The sequence below is a fragment of the Anomaloglossus baeobatrachus genome, chromosome 6 (genome assembly GCF_048569485.1).
Source record: "Anomaloglossus baeobatrachus isolate aAnoBae1 chromosome 6, aAnoBae1.hap1, whole genome shotgun sequence".
In the NCBI taxonomy this organism is placed as follows: domain Eukaryota; kingdom Metazoa; phylum Chordata; class Amphibia; order Anura; family Aromobatidae; genus Anomaloglossus; species Anomaloglossus baeobatrachus.
In genome coordinates this window covers 413,563,154-413,579,037 of record NC_134358.1, presented here as the reverse complement: position 1 = coordinate 413,579,037, position 15,884 = coordinate 413,563,154, and the positions used below count along the sequence as shown (strand labels likewise).

The following is a 15,884-nucleotide window of genomic DNA, read 5'->3' as shown; positions in this document are numbered from 1 at the left end:
GGGTAACCACCTTGGTTACCTGATGTTTACCTTGGTTACAGCTTACCGCAGGCTGTCAGACGCCGGCTCCTGCTCCCTGCACATTCAGGATTGTTGCTCTCTCGCTGTCACACACAGCGATGTGTGCTTATCAGCGGGAGAGCAACAATAAAAAAACGAACCAGGGCTGTGTGTAACGAGCAGCGATCTCACAGCAGGGGTCAGATCGCTGCTCAGTGTCACACACAGCGAGATCGCTAATGAGGTCACTGCTGCGTCACAAAAAACGTGACTCAGCAGCGATCTCAGTAGCGATCTCGCTGTGTGTGAAGTACCCCTTACCTGTGGTCTTATCTACAGAAACCTTAAAATTAAGTACCATTACAGAATGGACAAAGGAGACAACAGACCGGTTGCTGAACATCCACAGAGTGGAGATCTCTTTATTATAAACAGCTTCAAATGCATGGATTGGCCTTTCCAGCCTGAAAAATCCATCAGTAGAAACAATTGTATTTTTTTCGTAATAAACAGTATTATTAACAGGCTGCTTATATCTTACAAACTTTAATACAACTATACAAAGCAGCTCTGATTTATTTAAAATAACTGTACAAAAAGGCACAACAGACATAAAAAAGGGACACATTGCAGATCGAGCAGCCAGATGAATGATCTTGGCCTTGTGATACCCTGCATTAAAGCGCACCATTCACCAGGATTTTTCTATATAACCTAAAGCCAGTGCTATACTGGAACTATGATGCCGATTCCATATATACCTTTGTCAGCTAGGATGTATAGGTTTAGAAACACAAGCAAGTAAAGTTTGTAAAATCAGCAGCTTGAGTGACAGCAGCTGATAGCTGGGGTGGGTATTCATAGTTATCCCCTCCACCTGTTATTTATGACAATTCTATTATAGAATAGTTTTACTTTGACTAAAAGGTCCTGTGCTCATGTCATATCCATGTGACCAGAAGGGGCAGGGCCTCAGCCAACAGAAAAATATTACTTCCTGGTACAAGCTATGTTGGCTGAGGCCCCACCCCTTCTGGTCACATGTGTATGACATCAGCACAGGTCCTTTTAGTCACAAAGTAAAACGATTGTATAACAGAATTAGCATAAGTATCAGGAGAAATCACTATGAATACCCCCCAGCTATCAACTGTCACTCAAAAAGCTGCTGATTTTATAAACTTTACATGTGTTTCAAAACCTATACATCCGAGCTGACAACTAAAGGTATGTATAGAATCAGCCTGATAGTGACAGTATAGCACTGGCTTTAGCATATATAGGAAAAGCCTGGTGACTGGTGTGCTTTAAGGAAGAAACTGCTCAATCTCTTACAGAGTAAGGAGGAAACAGACATAGAAACCACGACTTGGTCCAGTGTTACCAGTTTAAGTTCCTAGTAAAATAAAAGGAGGCTTGAAAATACTGGCGTTTATGTAGGGCGTCTGTAGGTGCTCCCACAAGCTTTTCTGAGGAGGCTACAGTGTGGCCTGTGTTATTATATGAGGTTTGTATATGCACCTACACCTCAGCAGTGGAATCAATGGCCATATGCACCTACCATGAGAGGTTACAAAAGTGATTGGCGCCATTGTACCAGTATAACATTGGCTTGTGGAGTCTATATGAGTCAAAATTTAAAAAGGGACTCAATAGATTTTTTTTTTTTTCATGGAATTGACTATACATTTAGGTGTAATGGTATAATGATTTGTACTGGTCAGAAAATGTGCATGAGCCAAAAGGATTTTACTATTGCAGCTGTTCTAGTTTAATAAGGGCAATGGCAGATGTAGACGTGCCAAGCTCATCATCACTCTTCATTTTATTACTGCCATCTGAATCTGGGCATAACATGGAAGTAGCTACACTATTTAACAAGTGGTATAAATGAAGATCAGACACTTTGTAATGTAATCAGAGGAATCTGCAGCTTTCATCTCCTGCACTGATCATTCACTCTCAATAACAGTTATATCTGTCAAGTTTGTCTGCAGTGCCCATAAATGCCTATGGAGAGGGGTAACCACTGAGGGGAAAAGTGTACACAGGAAAAATACAACAGCTTGGTCTGAAGTCACCTGAAAGTGCAGCTACACTTAATGACTACAACTTCTAGAGGAAAGCAGCTTTACATACGGGTAATCTTCACTGCAATCTGCTGCTGACATCCATTACATAATAGCCATGTAACAGCTAGTGAATATAAAGATACCTAAAGTGCATACTTTCCCCATCTCAGAACGGACACCCCAAGCTCAGAAGACTTGGTATGAAATGATCAAAAAGCATATGATGAACGGTAGCCTTTACAGTGGTCATACCCCGGATCGGTGCCTACAAATGGTGCACCGCTATTGCCAAGATGTCTCATATGGGTGACTTACAAGCACATATTGGTAGCACAATGATTTCTAGGAATAGCTTTAACAATCCAGAATCTATTGGATTTCACACCAAATGCCAAGAATATAAAACAGCTCAATCTAACGTGAGGAAGATTCTTGGGTGCATAATGCACAAAAGACCTACGTAGCCTCAAGTACTTAGCATGGTGGAGAATAGCAAAGCATGGTGGAGGTGAACCCTGAATAAACCTAACATAGTAAGCCTAATGGATGAACTTCGTGATGAGCGGTGTGAAGGATCATGTATCGGAGATGGGAGGCACTTAAGTGTGGAGGAATCATGGTGGAATTTATACATATACATATGGCTCCCTCCGAATAGATTCTGTTCACCAAAGGTGCCATATAACAAATCTGTGCCAATAGTGCACACCTGTATCCCCAATCACCCGGCTGCGCGGAGCTGCACTTGTCACATACAAACAATGGAGCATTTAATATCCCCTACATTGGGCACATGTTATGGTCACACTTGTGTGTGGTGTCTATTTATATTAGAAACCACAATTCATTGCTGGATCCATCGTACCACCTATACCACCGTCACCTGACCCACCCCACTGATGTACAATGGGGTACGTCAGGGCTCCGTCACTTTGATGACAGAAATGCCATTACTCTAGCTGTCAAATAACAGGACTGCGAACGGGCACTCCTATTAGACAGCAGTGTGAACACGATCTTGGTGCTAATCACTGACTGCAGACACTTTTCTTGGATTTAAATCACTTACAGATGTACACCCCAAAATAGCATTTACTGGGAAGAAGCCTGATTCTTATAGAGGTGTTACAGTCCAGCCCATCATCCTATATTGTGTTACTACAGGGCTAAAGTGGTTACAATACATTTTGGCACTTGCCCAAATGGCATTGAATGTGCAAGGTTACACTGAAGTGGTATCATGGTCAATCCATGTCTAAAGCAACGTAACAAATGTTCATCTGCCAATTCATGTATACTCCATTTCCAGCACTTTTTTTGCATACATTTTCCACCTCCTAATTATTGTATTTTTGGCCCTTCCGCTCCATATTCTATATATATATATTTATTATTTACAATGGTGCTATTGATATTTTTGCTGGAAAGGAGTGGCACAAAAGGAACATCCTAAAACATGGAGGTATGCAGTGGAGGCAGCCATATTACTTTCAATATAACACATGTACTCCTGTGAATTAGTTTGCACAGAATAGACCACATTCCCAGTGTACAGAGGAGAATATAGACCTCATGGCTGAGTCCACTTCAATACCTTTGCAGAACAGAGTTTTTTTACTTTTTGAAATCAACCTTGATAAAGCCCCACAAAAAATTAATCTCAGAACACCGACCAATTTGGGCCTTATTCTGGTAAGAAGTTCTAAAATGGACCCCGTTTGATATTACATCCTGCTGCCAATTCAAGAAATCCACAAGAGTGGTGTATTAAAGGTGGTGAATTAGGCACAAGTCAGAAAAAAAACCCTCAAAAAATAAATAAAATAAAAAAAATATATATCTCCTCAACCATGCAGAGACCGAGCCTGCTCACTCAGATTTAACATGGCATGCTTGAATTGGATTCTTATGGCCATGACCAGCTGATCTTATAGGAAAGCTCCATTACTCCCGGAAGAAAAAAAGTCTAGTCTCTAAAAGTCACACACTTCCAAGTGCGGGAGCTCAGTAGATAAAGTCTCCCGGGATCTCTTGCAGCATTGGCTCCTCAAACTTGAATCGCTTTGTAATGGCTTTAGATTCAGTCTGTTTCTCCATCTCCGTCTGTCGGCACTGTCCCAAAGTGTAAGAAGCCATTAATATCAACTCCTCTGTCACAGTCTGTCCATCTGCAACTGGCTGGGATGGACTGGCTTCAAAGGAAATTTCTGCTTTCAGCTCATCCCGCTCTTCTTCTGCTGGCAGGGTTTGTTCATCTTCTTGCACTCCATTCATAGCACTGGTGTAAAGATCGGGGAGGTCACCCTCGGCCAGCCAGGCATGCTGAAGACAATCCTCTGCTGTTGCTCGACCTCTGAAATACAAGAGAAGTGTTATTTAGGCCTGTTCTTAAGATACCGGATTTAATTAAATATTCTGAATATGCCATTAATGAGACAATCCCTTTTTCACCCTGCTCTACTGCTGTCATTGCCACCATAGCATTGGGTCGTGGGAGAGCCTTCTGGTCAGACATCTGGCTGTGTATGAAAAGCATTCGCCAGAAATTATTTTCCATTCATCATTTAAACCCATCTTAAAGCGTAACAGTCGTTTACGTTTTATTTAATAAGTCAATAGTACCCAAGAGAATAAGCAACTTTGTAATATATCTTATAAGACAAATCAGTCGTTCTCAAAATTCTCAGGTGTTCAGTGAAGACTTTTCCATTACGGAGATAGTAGATGGCAGTAGTTACTGATGAGATTTTATGACGGGAGAAGGGAGGAGCTAAAGGTAGAGCTCCGCCCCCTCTATCTACATAGAATTAATCCACCACCACCATCTTCTCCGTAATGGGAAAGTCTTCACGGACCACAGATTTTCTCAGAATTGAGAATTTTGATAACGACTGATCAAACCTGGCAGAGAAAAAAAAAAGATTTGTCTGATAAGATCTATTACAAAGATGCTTATTTTCATGTATACTATTGATTTATGAACTAAAAATTTTAACTGTTATGCTTTAAAAGAAAACTAAACACTGAAAAATGCACAAAAAATAAAAATGCCTCTACAATTTCTCCTTAAAAGGGTTTTTCCAGCATTGGAAAACCCCTGTCCCCAAACACAGTTTGTGTCCTTTAAAAAAACACCACCACACAAGTGTCCTTTCCGCACCCTTTCCTGGTCCAGGGCCAAGTCTGCGATGTCTTTCCCAGTCACTGCAGACAATAACAGACACTGCAACAGCGACTCAGCGATGACCAGAAGAAAGGGAGTAAAGGACCGTTTGGGATTTCTTGGTTTTTTTTTTTTTTGTTTACAAACTGCCTGGGGACCACTGTTTTCTGCAAACCCCTCTGATTTACTTTTTCTTGGGATTCTACTTTGTCTCATATTAAAGTGAAAGCTGGAAAATATATCCTCTTTTCTTTGTCTCAGGAGCTCAGTCAGACCTAGCACAGCAAGCGGAATATTGCCAAGACCACCGACTGCCGCAGAAGCCGCCCTGTTGTGCTAGGTCTCCTTTAGGATGAAATGTCACCAAGCCCTTTACTATTGGCGCAGAGCTTCCACAAGCCAAAGATGGAACCAAGACAGGAGATTAACCTCTTATCTGTGGGATTTCTACAGCACTGACTGTATTGTCTCCAATCCTCAAGCCAACAGCTAGATTTCTTATTTAAAGGGAACCTGCAACTGATACATGTTGCCAGATCCACGTGCAGCATGTATCGGACGCTGGCTTTATGGGCTCACCCAGATACGTTTGACTCTAACGCTGCAGCATTTCAGGAAATAAAAAGCTGGCGGGGACTAAAGGGTGCTTTACACGCTGCAACATCGCTAGCGATCTCGTTAGCGATGTGACACGCCAAATCGCAGATGCGATCTGCCGAGATCACACATAGGTCGTTTTTATAGCGCCGATGTTGATAACGAGATCGCTAGCGATTTTGCAGCGTGTAAAGCACCCTTAAGCCGAACAAGAGTCTGGTCAATCGCGCGGGGGGGGGGGGGGGGTGTGTCCCAATGGTGGCTTCTCCCTGCTACCATTGAGTGCCAAGTCTCTTCCCGCGAGCAAGTATAGGAAGGTCATTTTAGGAGAGCAGGTGGGGAAACGCCTCCAGGGACCAGACTAGTCCTTGGTGGCTTTTAAAGTATGTTTTTATCTGACGCATTTCAGAGTCAGCCAGACCTGGCTGAGATCATGCAGCCAGGGTCCGATATGTGCTGCCCATGGTTTGGGAAGCATGTATTGGCTGTCAGGTTCCCTTTAAATGTTCCAAAAAAAAAAAAAGAAGGGAATTTTGTTTACTTACCGTAAATTCCTTTTCTTCTAGCTCCAATTGGGAGACCCAGACAATTGGGTGTATAGCTACTGCCTCCGGAGGCCACACAAAAGTATTACACTAAAAAGTGTAAGGCCCCTCCCCTTCTGGCTATACACCCCCCCGTGGGATCACGGGCTCCTCAGTTTTAGTGCAAAAGCAAGAAGGAGGAAAGCCAATAACTGTTAAAAACAAATTCAATCCGAGGAACAACATCGGAGAACTGAACTCTTCAACATGAACAACATGTGCACCCGAAAAAACAAAATCCCTAAGAAAACAGGGCGGGTGCTGGGTCTCCCAATTGGAGCTAGAAGAAAAGGAATTTACGGTAAGTAAACAAAATTCCCTTCTTCTTTGTCGCTCCTAATTGGGAGACCCAGACAATTGGGACGTCCAAAAGCAGTCCCTGGGTGGGTAAAAGAATACCTCGTGATAGGGCCGTCAAACAGCCCTTTCCTACAGGTGGGCCACCGCCGCCTGAAGGACTTGTCTACCTAGGCTGGCATCCGCCGAAGCGTAGGTATGCACCTGATAATGCTTGGTAAAAGTGTGCAGACTCGACCAGGTAGCCGCCTGGCACACCTGCTGAGCCGTAGCCTGGTGCCGTAATGCCCAGGACGCACCCACGGCTCTGGTAGAATGGGCCTTCAGTCCTGATGGAATCAGAAGCCCAGCAGAACGGTAGGTGTGAAGAATTGGTTCCTTGATCCACCGCGCCAGGGTGGATTTGGAAGCTTGCGACCCCTTACGCTGACCAGCGACAAGGATAAAGAGTGCATCCGAGCGGCGCAGGGGCGCCGTGCGGGAAATTTAGATCCTGAGTGCTCTCACCAGATCCAATAAATGCAAACCTTTTTCAAATTGGTGAACTGGATGCGGACACAAAGACGGTAAAGTGATATCCTGGTTGAGATGAAAGGAGGATACCACCTTAGGAAGAAATTCTGGAATTGGACGCAGAACTACCTTGTCCTGGTGAAATACTAGGAAGGGAGATCTGCATGATAACGCCGCCAGCTCGGACACTCTCCGAAGAGACGTGACCGCCACTAGAAAGGCCACTTTCTGTGAAAGACGAGAAAGGGAAACACCCTTCAAAGGCTCGAAAGGCGGCTTCTGGAGAGCAATTAGGACCTTGTTCAGATCCCAGGGCTCCAACGGCCGCTTGTAAGGGGGGACGATATGACAAACCCCTTGCAGGAACGTGCGTACCTGAGGAAGTCGCGCTAGGCGCTTCTGAAAAAATACGGATAGCGCGGAGACTTGACCTTTAAGGGAGCCGAGCGACAAACCTTTTTCCAACCCAGACTGCAGGAAGGAAAGAAAAATAGGCAATGCAAATGGCCAGGGAGAAACTCCCTGAGCAGAGCACCAAGATAAGAATATCTTCCACGTCCTGTGGTAGATCTTGGCGGAGGATGGTTTCTTAGCCTGTCTCATGGTGGCAACCACTTCATGAGATAAACCTGAGGCCGCTAGGATCCAGGACTCAATGGCCACACAGTCAGGTTCAGGGCCGCAGAATTCAGATGGAAAAACGGCCCTTGAGACAGCAAGTCTGGACGGTCTGGCAGAGCCCACGGTTGGCCTACCGTGAGGTGCCACAGATCCGGGTACCACGACCTCCTTGGCCAGTCTGGAGCGACGAGGATGGCGCGGCGGCAGTCGGCCCTGATCTTGCGCAGCACCCTGGGCAACAACGCCAGAGGTGGGAACACATAAGGTAGCCTGAACTGCGACCAATCCTGAACTAGGGCGTCTGCCGCCAGAGCTCGGTAATCGTGGGATCGCGCCATGAAAACCGGGACCTTGTTGTTGTGCCGTGACGCCATCAGGTCGACGTCCGGCATCCCCCAGCGGCGACAGATCTCCTGAAATACGTCCGGGTGAAGGGACCATTCCCCTGCGTCCATGCCCTGGCGACTGAGAAAGTCTGCTTCCCAGTTTTCCACGCCTGGTATGTGAACTGCGGATATGGTGGATGCCGTGTCTTCCACCCACGTCAGAATCCGCCGGACTTCCTGGAAGGCCTGCCGACTGCGTGTTCCCCCTTGGTGGTTGATGTATGCCACCGCTGTGGAGTTGTCCGACTGAATTCGGATCTGCTTGCCTGCTAGCCATTGCTGGAAGGCTTGTAGGGCAAGATAGACTGCTCTGATTTCCAGAACATTGATTTGAAGGGTGGACTCTTTCCGAGTCCACATACCGTGAGCCCTGTGGTGGAGAAACACTGCTCCCCACCCTGACAGGCTCGCGTCTGTCGTGACCACCGCCCAGGATGGGGGTAGGAACGACTTTCCTTTCGACAATGAGGTGGGAAGAAGCCACCACCGGAGAGAGTCCTTGGCTGTCTGAGAGAGGGAGACATCCCTGTCGAGGGATGTCGACTTCCCGTCCCATTGGCGGAGAATGTCCCATTGAAGTGGACGCAGATGAAACTGCGCGAAAGGAACTGCTTCCATTGCTGCTACCATCTTCCCTAGGAAGTGCATGAGGCGCCTCAAGGGGTGCGACTGGCCCTGAAGGAGAGATTGCACCCCTGTCTGTAGTGAACACTGTTTGTCCAGTGGAAGTTTCACTATCGCTGAGAAAGTATGAAACTCCATGCCAAGATATGTTAGTGATTGGGTCGGGGTTAGATTTGACTTTGAAAAGTTGATAATCCACCCGAAACCCTGGAGAGTCTTCAGTGCCACGTTCAGGCTGTGCTGGCATGCCTCTTGAGAGGGTGCCTTGATAAGTAGATCGTCCAAATACGGAATCACAGAGTGACCTTGCGAGTGCAGGACTGCCACTACTGCTGCCATAACCTTGGTAAAGACCCGAGGGGCTGTCGCCAGCCCGAAAGGTAGAGCTACGAACTGCAGGTGTTCGCTTCCTACAACGAAGCGTAGAAAACGCTGATGCTCTGGCGCAATCGGCACGTGGAGATAAGCATCCTTGATGTCTATTGATGCTAGGAAATCTCCTTGAGACATTGAGGCGATGACGGAGCGGAGGGATTCCATCCGGAACCGCCTGGTTTTCACGTGTTTGTTGAGCAGCTTTAGATCCAGGACGGGACGGAACGACCCGTCCTTCTTTGGCACCACAAACAAATTGGAGTAAAAACCGCGACCTCGTTCCTGAAGAGGAACGGGAGTCACCACTCCTTCCGCCTTTAGGGCGGACACCGCTTGCAGAAGAGCATCTGCTCGGTCGGGAGGTGGAGAAGTTCTGAAGAAGCGAGTTGGAGGACGAGAACTGAACTCTATCCTGTACCCGTGAGACAGAATGTCTCTCACCCAACGGTCTTTGACCTGTGACAGCCAAATGTCGCCAAAGCGGGAGAGCCTGCCACCGACCGAGGATGCGGAGAGAGGAGGCTGAAAGTCATGAGGAAGCCGTCTTGGTAACGGTTCTTCCGGCTGTCTTTTTTTTTTTTTCGGTCGTGATTGAGTCCGCCAAGAATCTGAGCCCCTCTGATCCTTTTGAGTCCTTTTGGACGAGGAGAATTGGGACCTGCCTGAGCCTCGAAAGGACCGAAAACCAGACTGTCCCCTCCTCTGTTGGGGTTTGTTTTGTCTGGGTTGAGGTAAGGATGAATCCTTACCCTTGGAGTGTTTAATGATTTCATCCAAACGCTCACCAAACAGTCGGTCACGAGAAAAAGGCAAACTGGTTAAGCACTTCTTGGAAGCAGAATCTGCCTTCCATTCTCTCAACCACAAGGCTCTACGTAAAACCACGGAGTTGGCAGACGCCACTGCCGTACGGCTCGTAGAGTCTAGGACAGCATTAATCGCGTAAGACGCGAATGCAGACATTTGAGAGGTCAAGGGCGCCACCTGCGGAGCAGATGTACGTGTGACCGTGTCGACCTGTGTAAGCCCAGCTGAAATAGCTTGGAGTGCCCATACGGCTGCGAATGCTGGCGCCAACGACGCTCCAATAGCTTCATAGATGGATTTCAACCAGAGCTCCATCTGTCTGTCAGTGGCATCTTTAAGTGCCGCCCCATCTTCCACTGCAACTAAGGATCTAGCTGCAAGCCTGGAGATTGGAGGGTCCACCTTGGGACACTGGGTCCAGCCCTTGACCACGTCAGGGGGAAAAGGATATCGTGTATCTTTAAGCCGTTTGGAGAAACGCTTATCTGGATAAGCGTGGTGTTTCTGGATAGCGTCTCTAAAGTCAGAGTGGTCCAGAAAAGTGCTCAATTTACGCTTGGGATACCCGAAATGGAATTTCTCCTGCTGTGAGGCTGTCTCCTCCGCAGGAGGAGCTGGTGGAGAAATATCTAACATTCTATTGATGGACGCTATAAGATCATTCACTATGGCGTCACCATCAGGTGTATCCAGATTGAGAACGGTCCCAGGATCAGAATCCTGATCAGCCACATCCGCCTCATCACACAGAGAGTCGTCCAGCTGGGACCCTGACCAGTGTGATGAAGTTGAGGGCCGCTCATAGCGAGCCCGCTTAGGCCGTCTGGGACTGTCGTCCGAGTCAGAGTCGTCACCCTGGGGTGCATGCGACACCTCCTGAGCTCGGGAGTGATCCAGCTGAGGGGGACCAGGGAGCAATGATTCAACAGTGCCCATGGTCTGAGTTACTGGTCTAGACTGCAATGTTTCAAGAATTTTAGACATAGTCATAGACAATCTGTCAGCAAAAACTGCAAACTCCGTCCCTGTCACCTGGACAGCATTCACAGGTGGTTCTCCCTGGGTCACCTCTAGCAGTGGCCCCGGCTGAGCCAGTGCCCCAGGGGCCGAGCACTGCACACAATGGGGGTCAGTGGAACCTGCCGGTAGAGCAGCCCCACATGCGGTACAAGCAGCATATAAAGTCTGTGCCTTGGCACGTTTGCTTTTTGCGGACGACATGCTGTTGTCTGCCTTGAGTAACCTAGGAGGGTATATAGCAGAGAGTCACCAGCGACCGTACAGTGTAATGTATAGCATGCAAGCACAAAAATACAAAGTACACTTCGGCACAAGTGGGGGTGAGCCCTTGAGGGCTGCTTACCGCCCGCTGAAAAGCGGGTGTGAGGTCGCAGAATCCCGTGTCTGGGTCTCCCAGTCTCCCCTCTCCAGCTCAGCGTGCAGACAGGAATGGCTGCCGGCGTCCTGTGAGGAGGGGCGGACCGTGGGCGTGCCACAAACAAAGTGCGGGAAACTGGCGTCCCACTGTGCCCAGTGTGAGGGCTGGAGTATGTATGTTCGCACTAAGTCTACTCACTCAGCAGCGCTGTAGTGAGGAATGGCACAAGCGCAGCAGCGCTGATGTCCCCGGCGCACTAACACGCCCAGCATGCTGCGGTGTGCGCGCGGTATGCCCGGGGACACAGTACCTTAACGAAGCAGGGCCCTGTCCCTGACGATACTCAGCTCCATATCCAGCCGATTCTCCGGGGGCTGTGGAAGGAGCACGGTCTCAGTGCCTGGAGACCGGTAAAGTCCCACTTCACCCAGAGCCCTAATGGGGATGGGGAAGGAATCAGCATGTGGGCTCCAGCCTCCGTACCCGCAATGGGTACCTCAACCTTAACAAACACCGCCGACAGAAAGTGGGGTGAGAAGGGAGCATGCTGGGGGCCCTAGTATGGGCCCTCTTTTCTTCCATCCGACATAGTCAGCAGCTGCTGCTGACTAAACAGTGGAGCTATGCGTGGATGTCTGACCTCCTTCGCACAAAGCATAAAACTGAGGAGCCCGTGATCCCACGGGGGGGTGTATAGCCAGAAGGGGAGGGGCCTTACACTTTTTAGTGTAATACTTTGTGTGGCCTCCGGAGGCAGTAGCTATACACCCAATTGTCTGGGTCTCCCAATTAGGAGCGACAAAGAAAAAAAAAAAAACAAAAACCCCACAATAGAGTAGAAAAACTTTTGCAAATCGTCCCATAAGAAGGTTTTTTTTTTGTTCTTTCTTGTGCCATGCAAGGAACTAAAGTGATGTAAGACCACTAACACAATGACTAGCTATAATACAACCAAACATGACCCACCACCTTCTTGAATGAGTCTAAAACATGCAATTCTGTTCAAAATTAATAGTTTTAAAAAAGGAAAATGTAGCAAAAACATCTTGATTAGCAGCAAACCTTTCATCTGGTTGCAAATAGTCTATAAAGTGATTCTTAGGTGAGAGTGACAAGGCTATGTTCATAGCGAACATTGACGGACGCTAGAAATTTCCATTTCTCTGATCTATGGAGCTACCGTCCTATGATAAGGGTGCCCCGTCCAATAAATCCACTAATGATGTCATGCTTTAAAGGAACAACACCCGGCTGGACAAGCTAGTACTAGACACGCATAGTAAGCAAGTCAAAGTGTGCAGTCAGCAGTTCATCCAGGATCTGAGAACACATACAGGAAGCAGCAGATAAGCAAAGGAAATGTGAGGCCACAAAGAGCCATTATTAATATGGATGACCACTTACTCAGGCTCCCGCACTAGAAGGGCCTTCATGAAGTCAACTGCAGGTTCTGAGACTCCTTCAAAGTCTTCTGTGTAACTGATGTTCAGCTGAGAAATGTTCAGGAAAGTGTGTTGTTTGTCATCACCAAGGAACGGGGACGTACCTGTCAGCATTACGTATGCCAACACCCCAATGCTCCTGTCATAAAAGGGGAATAAATCATGAGGTCACATCACAGTGAAAGGGGTTGTTCCCAATTGTGTCACTTAATATGTGTACCATACAGGCAGGAAAAAAAAAAAAAAATTGTATAAGTACATACCACATATCGGTCGCTGTGCTGATTGGTTCATAACTGAGGATTTCAGGCGCTATAAGAAAAGGGAAAAATAAATACAATTACTCCACCGCATCTTCAACCAAATCCAACTAAGCGCAAGTTACCAGACTCTTACCAACATATTCTGGGGTCCCCATGATCTCTCTCAATTCTTCATTGCTACAGACTATTCTAGAGAGACCAAAGTCCACTATCTTTATGTCGCCAAGTGGACGGTCACTGGTCAGCAGGATGTTTTGTGGCTATACAGGAGAAGAAAAAAGAAAAATATTATGCAATTGACATTTTATATAGATTAGATTTCTCTACAAATTTCTTATTGATCAGGGATTAATTCTGACATCTCCATCATAATCTACCTAATCCAGGTTCCTTTTGAACCCGAAATTCCCCGAGCCAGCTTCCTTAGAGTTCTATAATCTCACGGTTCTTACAATTAGGACTTGTATAGATGAGCGTATTAAACGTTCATCTGTTGTCAGTATATAAAAGAAAACTAAACTTTAGAAAGAACCCCGTTAAGGCGGCACTTGTGGCCATTTGCTCCTGGGACGCAACATCTGTCATCCTGGATTCTTCTGTTCCTGTCCCCTGATGAACCCTGTACACTATGGGGTGGGGGTGGGGTGTCAAAATACCATTCGGGAGATTAATTTCTGATCCCCATTTTTCAGACAAGTCTGGGTGAAGCTACTGGTCATGAATTATTGTTATTTTTAATACTTGTTGGTGCACTTTACATTGGGGTGTAGGGTGATTTCGAGAATTGTATGGATTCATGACTGATTGGGGCGCCACAAACCTAGGGCTCACGTAATGTTACGTCATGTGACCCATGAGCCCAATCACTGCCGGATTCCCTCTCCTCGCCTTCAGACAATCAAGCATCAATAAGAAGTGAGTGGCCAGCCGCACCTCTGACTCCCTCTGGATGTTCGATTAGTCAAGACTGGCCACTGTTGACCTGGTCCTCTTTAAAGGCCCGTCTGCCTTAGACTGAAGTGTGCAGTTTTTGCTCTTATCCATTTATTTTGTTCATTTTTAATTACCAAACGGTCCCAGAGATGTGAACCTTTCATTTAGGGCTAATTTTTAAATCATTTTCACTAAAAGGTGTGGCTCATAAGATTCTCTGGGGTACATGATTTTTGTATAGTTACCCTCTGAGCACCTCCTCTTGGCAAATCCATACAAGGTTGTATTAAATAAAAGGATCCATTTCTCTGGAACTATATGGCATTTAATAAAAAAATAAATGTATAAAAACAAAAAACACTGAGGGGATGATGGCAGACAGCTAGCCATATTGTCTCACTGTATTCTGTCCCAAACACGTGAGTCACTGTAAGCCGAGCCTTCTCCATTACAAAAGTCTGCACCCCAGCAATTACTGCACACTGGCTCTGCAGTTGCTTCACACGATTAATAGCAGGCAGACTAGTAGTTTTCTACATGACTAAGCATTCTGATCTTATCATTTATAAAGCATTTTCTGCCAAGTCGTCACACCTGAGCAGCTCATTTTACTAGAATGGCTTGCTTCTAGGGAAACATACGAGGTTTAGTAGGAGACTAAAGAAATAAGGCCCATGAGCTTTGTCCATTGCACTTAAGGCTAGGTTCACATTTCCGTTGCTTTCCATCAGTCACATGCGTTTTAGACGCTTGTGACTGATGCGTTGTACAACGGATGACAGGAATAGACTTCATTGTCAGACTCCGTTGTAAAGCGTGAGAGGGCGATCAGCTGATCCTTCGGCTGCCGAGAGAGAGCATGCGCAGCGAAATCCTAAGGATTCCATTGCTCAAAAAGCATTACACTCCGTGTTCCTACCGCCCGACGGTCAGTCGTTCCACGACTAATCAGTCGGGCGGAGGATGCAATGCAAGAGCAGTCACAATCCGCCGCTCATAAGTCTATGGGAAACAATGGAATCCGCCAAACGGATTGCGTTGTTTATCAGAGCGGTGGATTGTGACTGATGCAAAACAACGGAAATGTGAACCTAGCCTTAAAGGTGTAAAGCCCTATCGTGAATACATAGTGCTTGTGAAGAGTTTCACTCAAATGGTGCAAAATGAGCAGTTTCACAAAAGGTCCTCAAGTAACACTAAAGGCAGCTTTACACGCTACGACATCGCTCAGGCGATGTCGTGGGGTCACGGAATTTGTGATGCACATCCGGCCGCTTTAACGATGTCGTTGCGTGTGACACCCATGAGCGATTTTGCATCATCACAAAAATGTGCAAAATTGCTAAAATCGGTGACATGCCCCCCTATTTCCAATTATCGTTGCTGCTGCAGGTACGATGTAGTTCGTCGTTCTTGCGGCAGCACACATCACTATGTGTGACACCGCAGGAACGAGGAACCTCACCTTACCTGCAGCCGCCGGCAATGTGGAAGGAAGGAGGTGGGCGGGATGTTTGGCCCGCTCATCTCCACCCCTCCGCTTCTATTGGGCACCCGCTTAGTGACGTCGCTGTGACGCCAAACGAACCGCCCCCTTAGAAAAGGAGGAGGTTCGCCGGTCACAGAGACGTCGCTAGGCAGGTAAGTAGTGTGACAGGTCTGAACGATGTTGTGCGCCATGGGCAGCGATTTGCCAGTGTCGCACAACCGATGGAGGCAGGTACGCACGCTAGCGATATCGGTAACGATATCGCAGCATGTAAAGCGGCCTTTAGTCCAGCAGGTTACACAATCGAAAAGGGATTTGTCTGATTAATGATGGCGAGACT

At 47.0% G+C, this 15,884-nt stretch overlaps 1 protein-coding gene across 1 annotated transcript in view; it reads right to left on the bottom strand.

The window, feature by feature from the left end:
- Positions 1-392: 392 nt before the first annotated feature.
- STK17A (serine/threonine kinase 17a) overlaps positions 393-15,884 on the bottom strand; it is a 62,527-nt gene continuing 47,035 nt past the window's right edge. Inside the window, exons 5-8 of the mRNA XM_075315150.1 lie at positions 13,256-13,382; positions 13,123-13,171; positions 12,822-12,998; positions 393-4,425 (exon numbers count right to left, since the gene is read on the bottom strand). Coding sequence (XP_075171265.1) covers positions 4,077-4,425; positions 12,822-12,998; positions 13,123-13,171; positions 13,256-13,382 — 702 coding nt within the window. The 3' untranslated portion in view covers positions 393-4,076. The remainder of the gene's footprint in view (positions 4,426-12,821; positions 12,999-13,122; positions 13,172-13,255; positions 13,383-15,884) is intronic.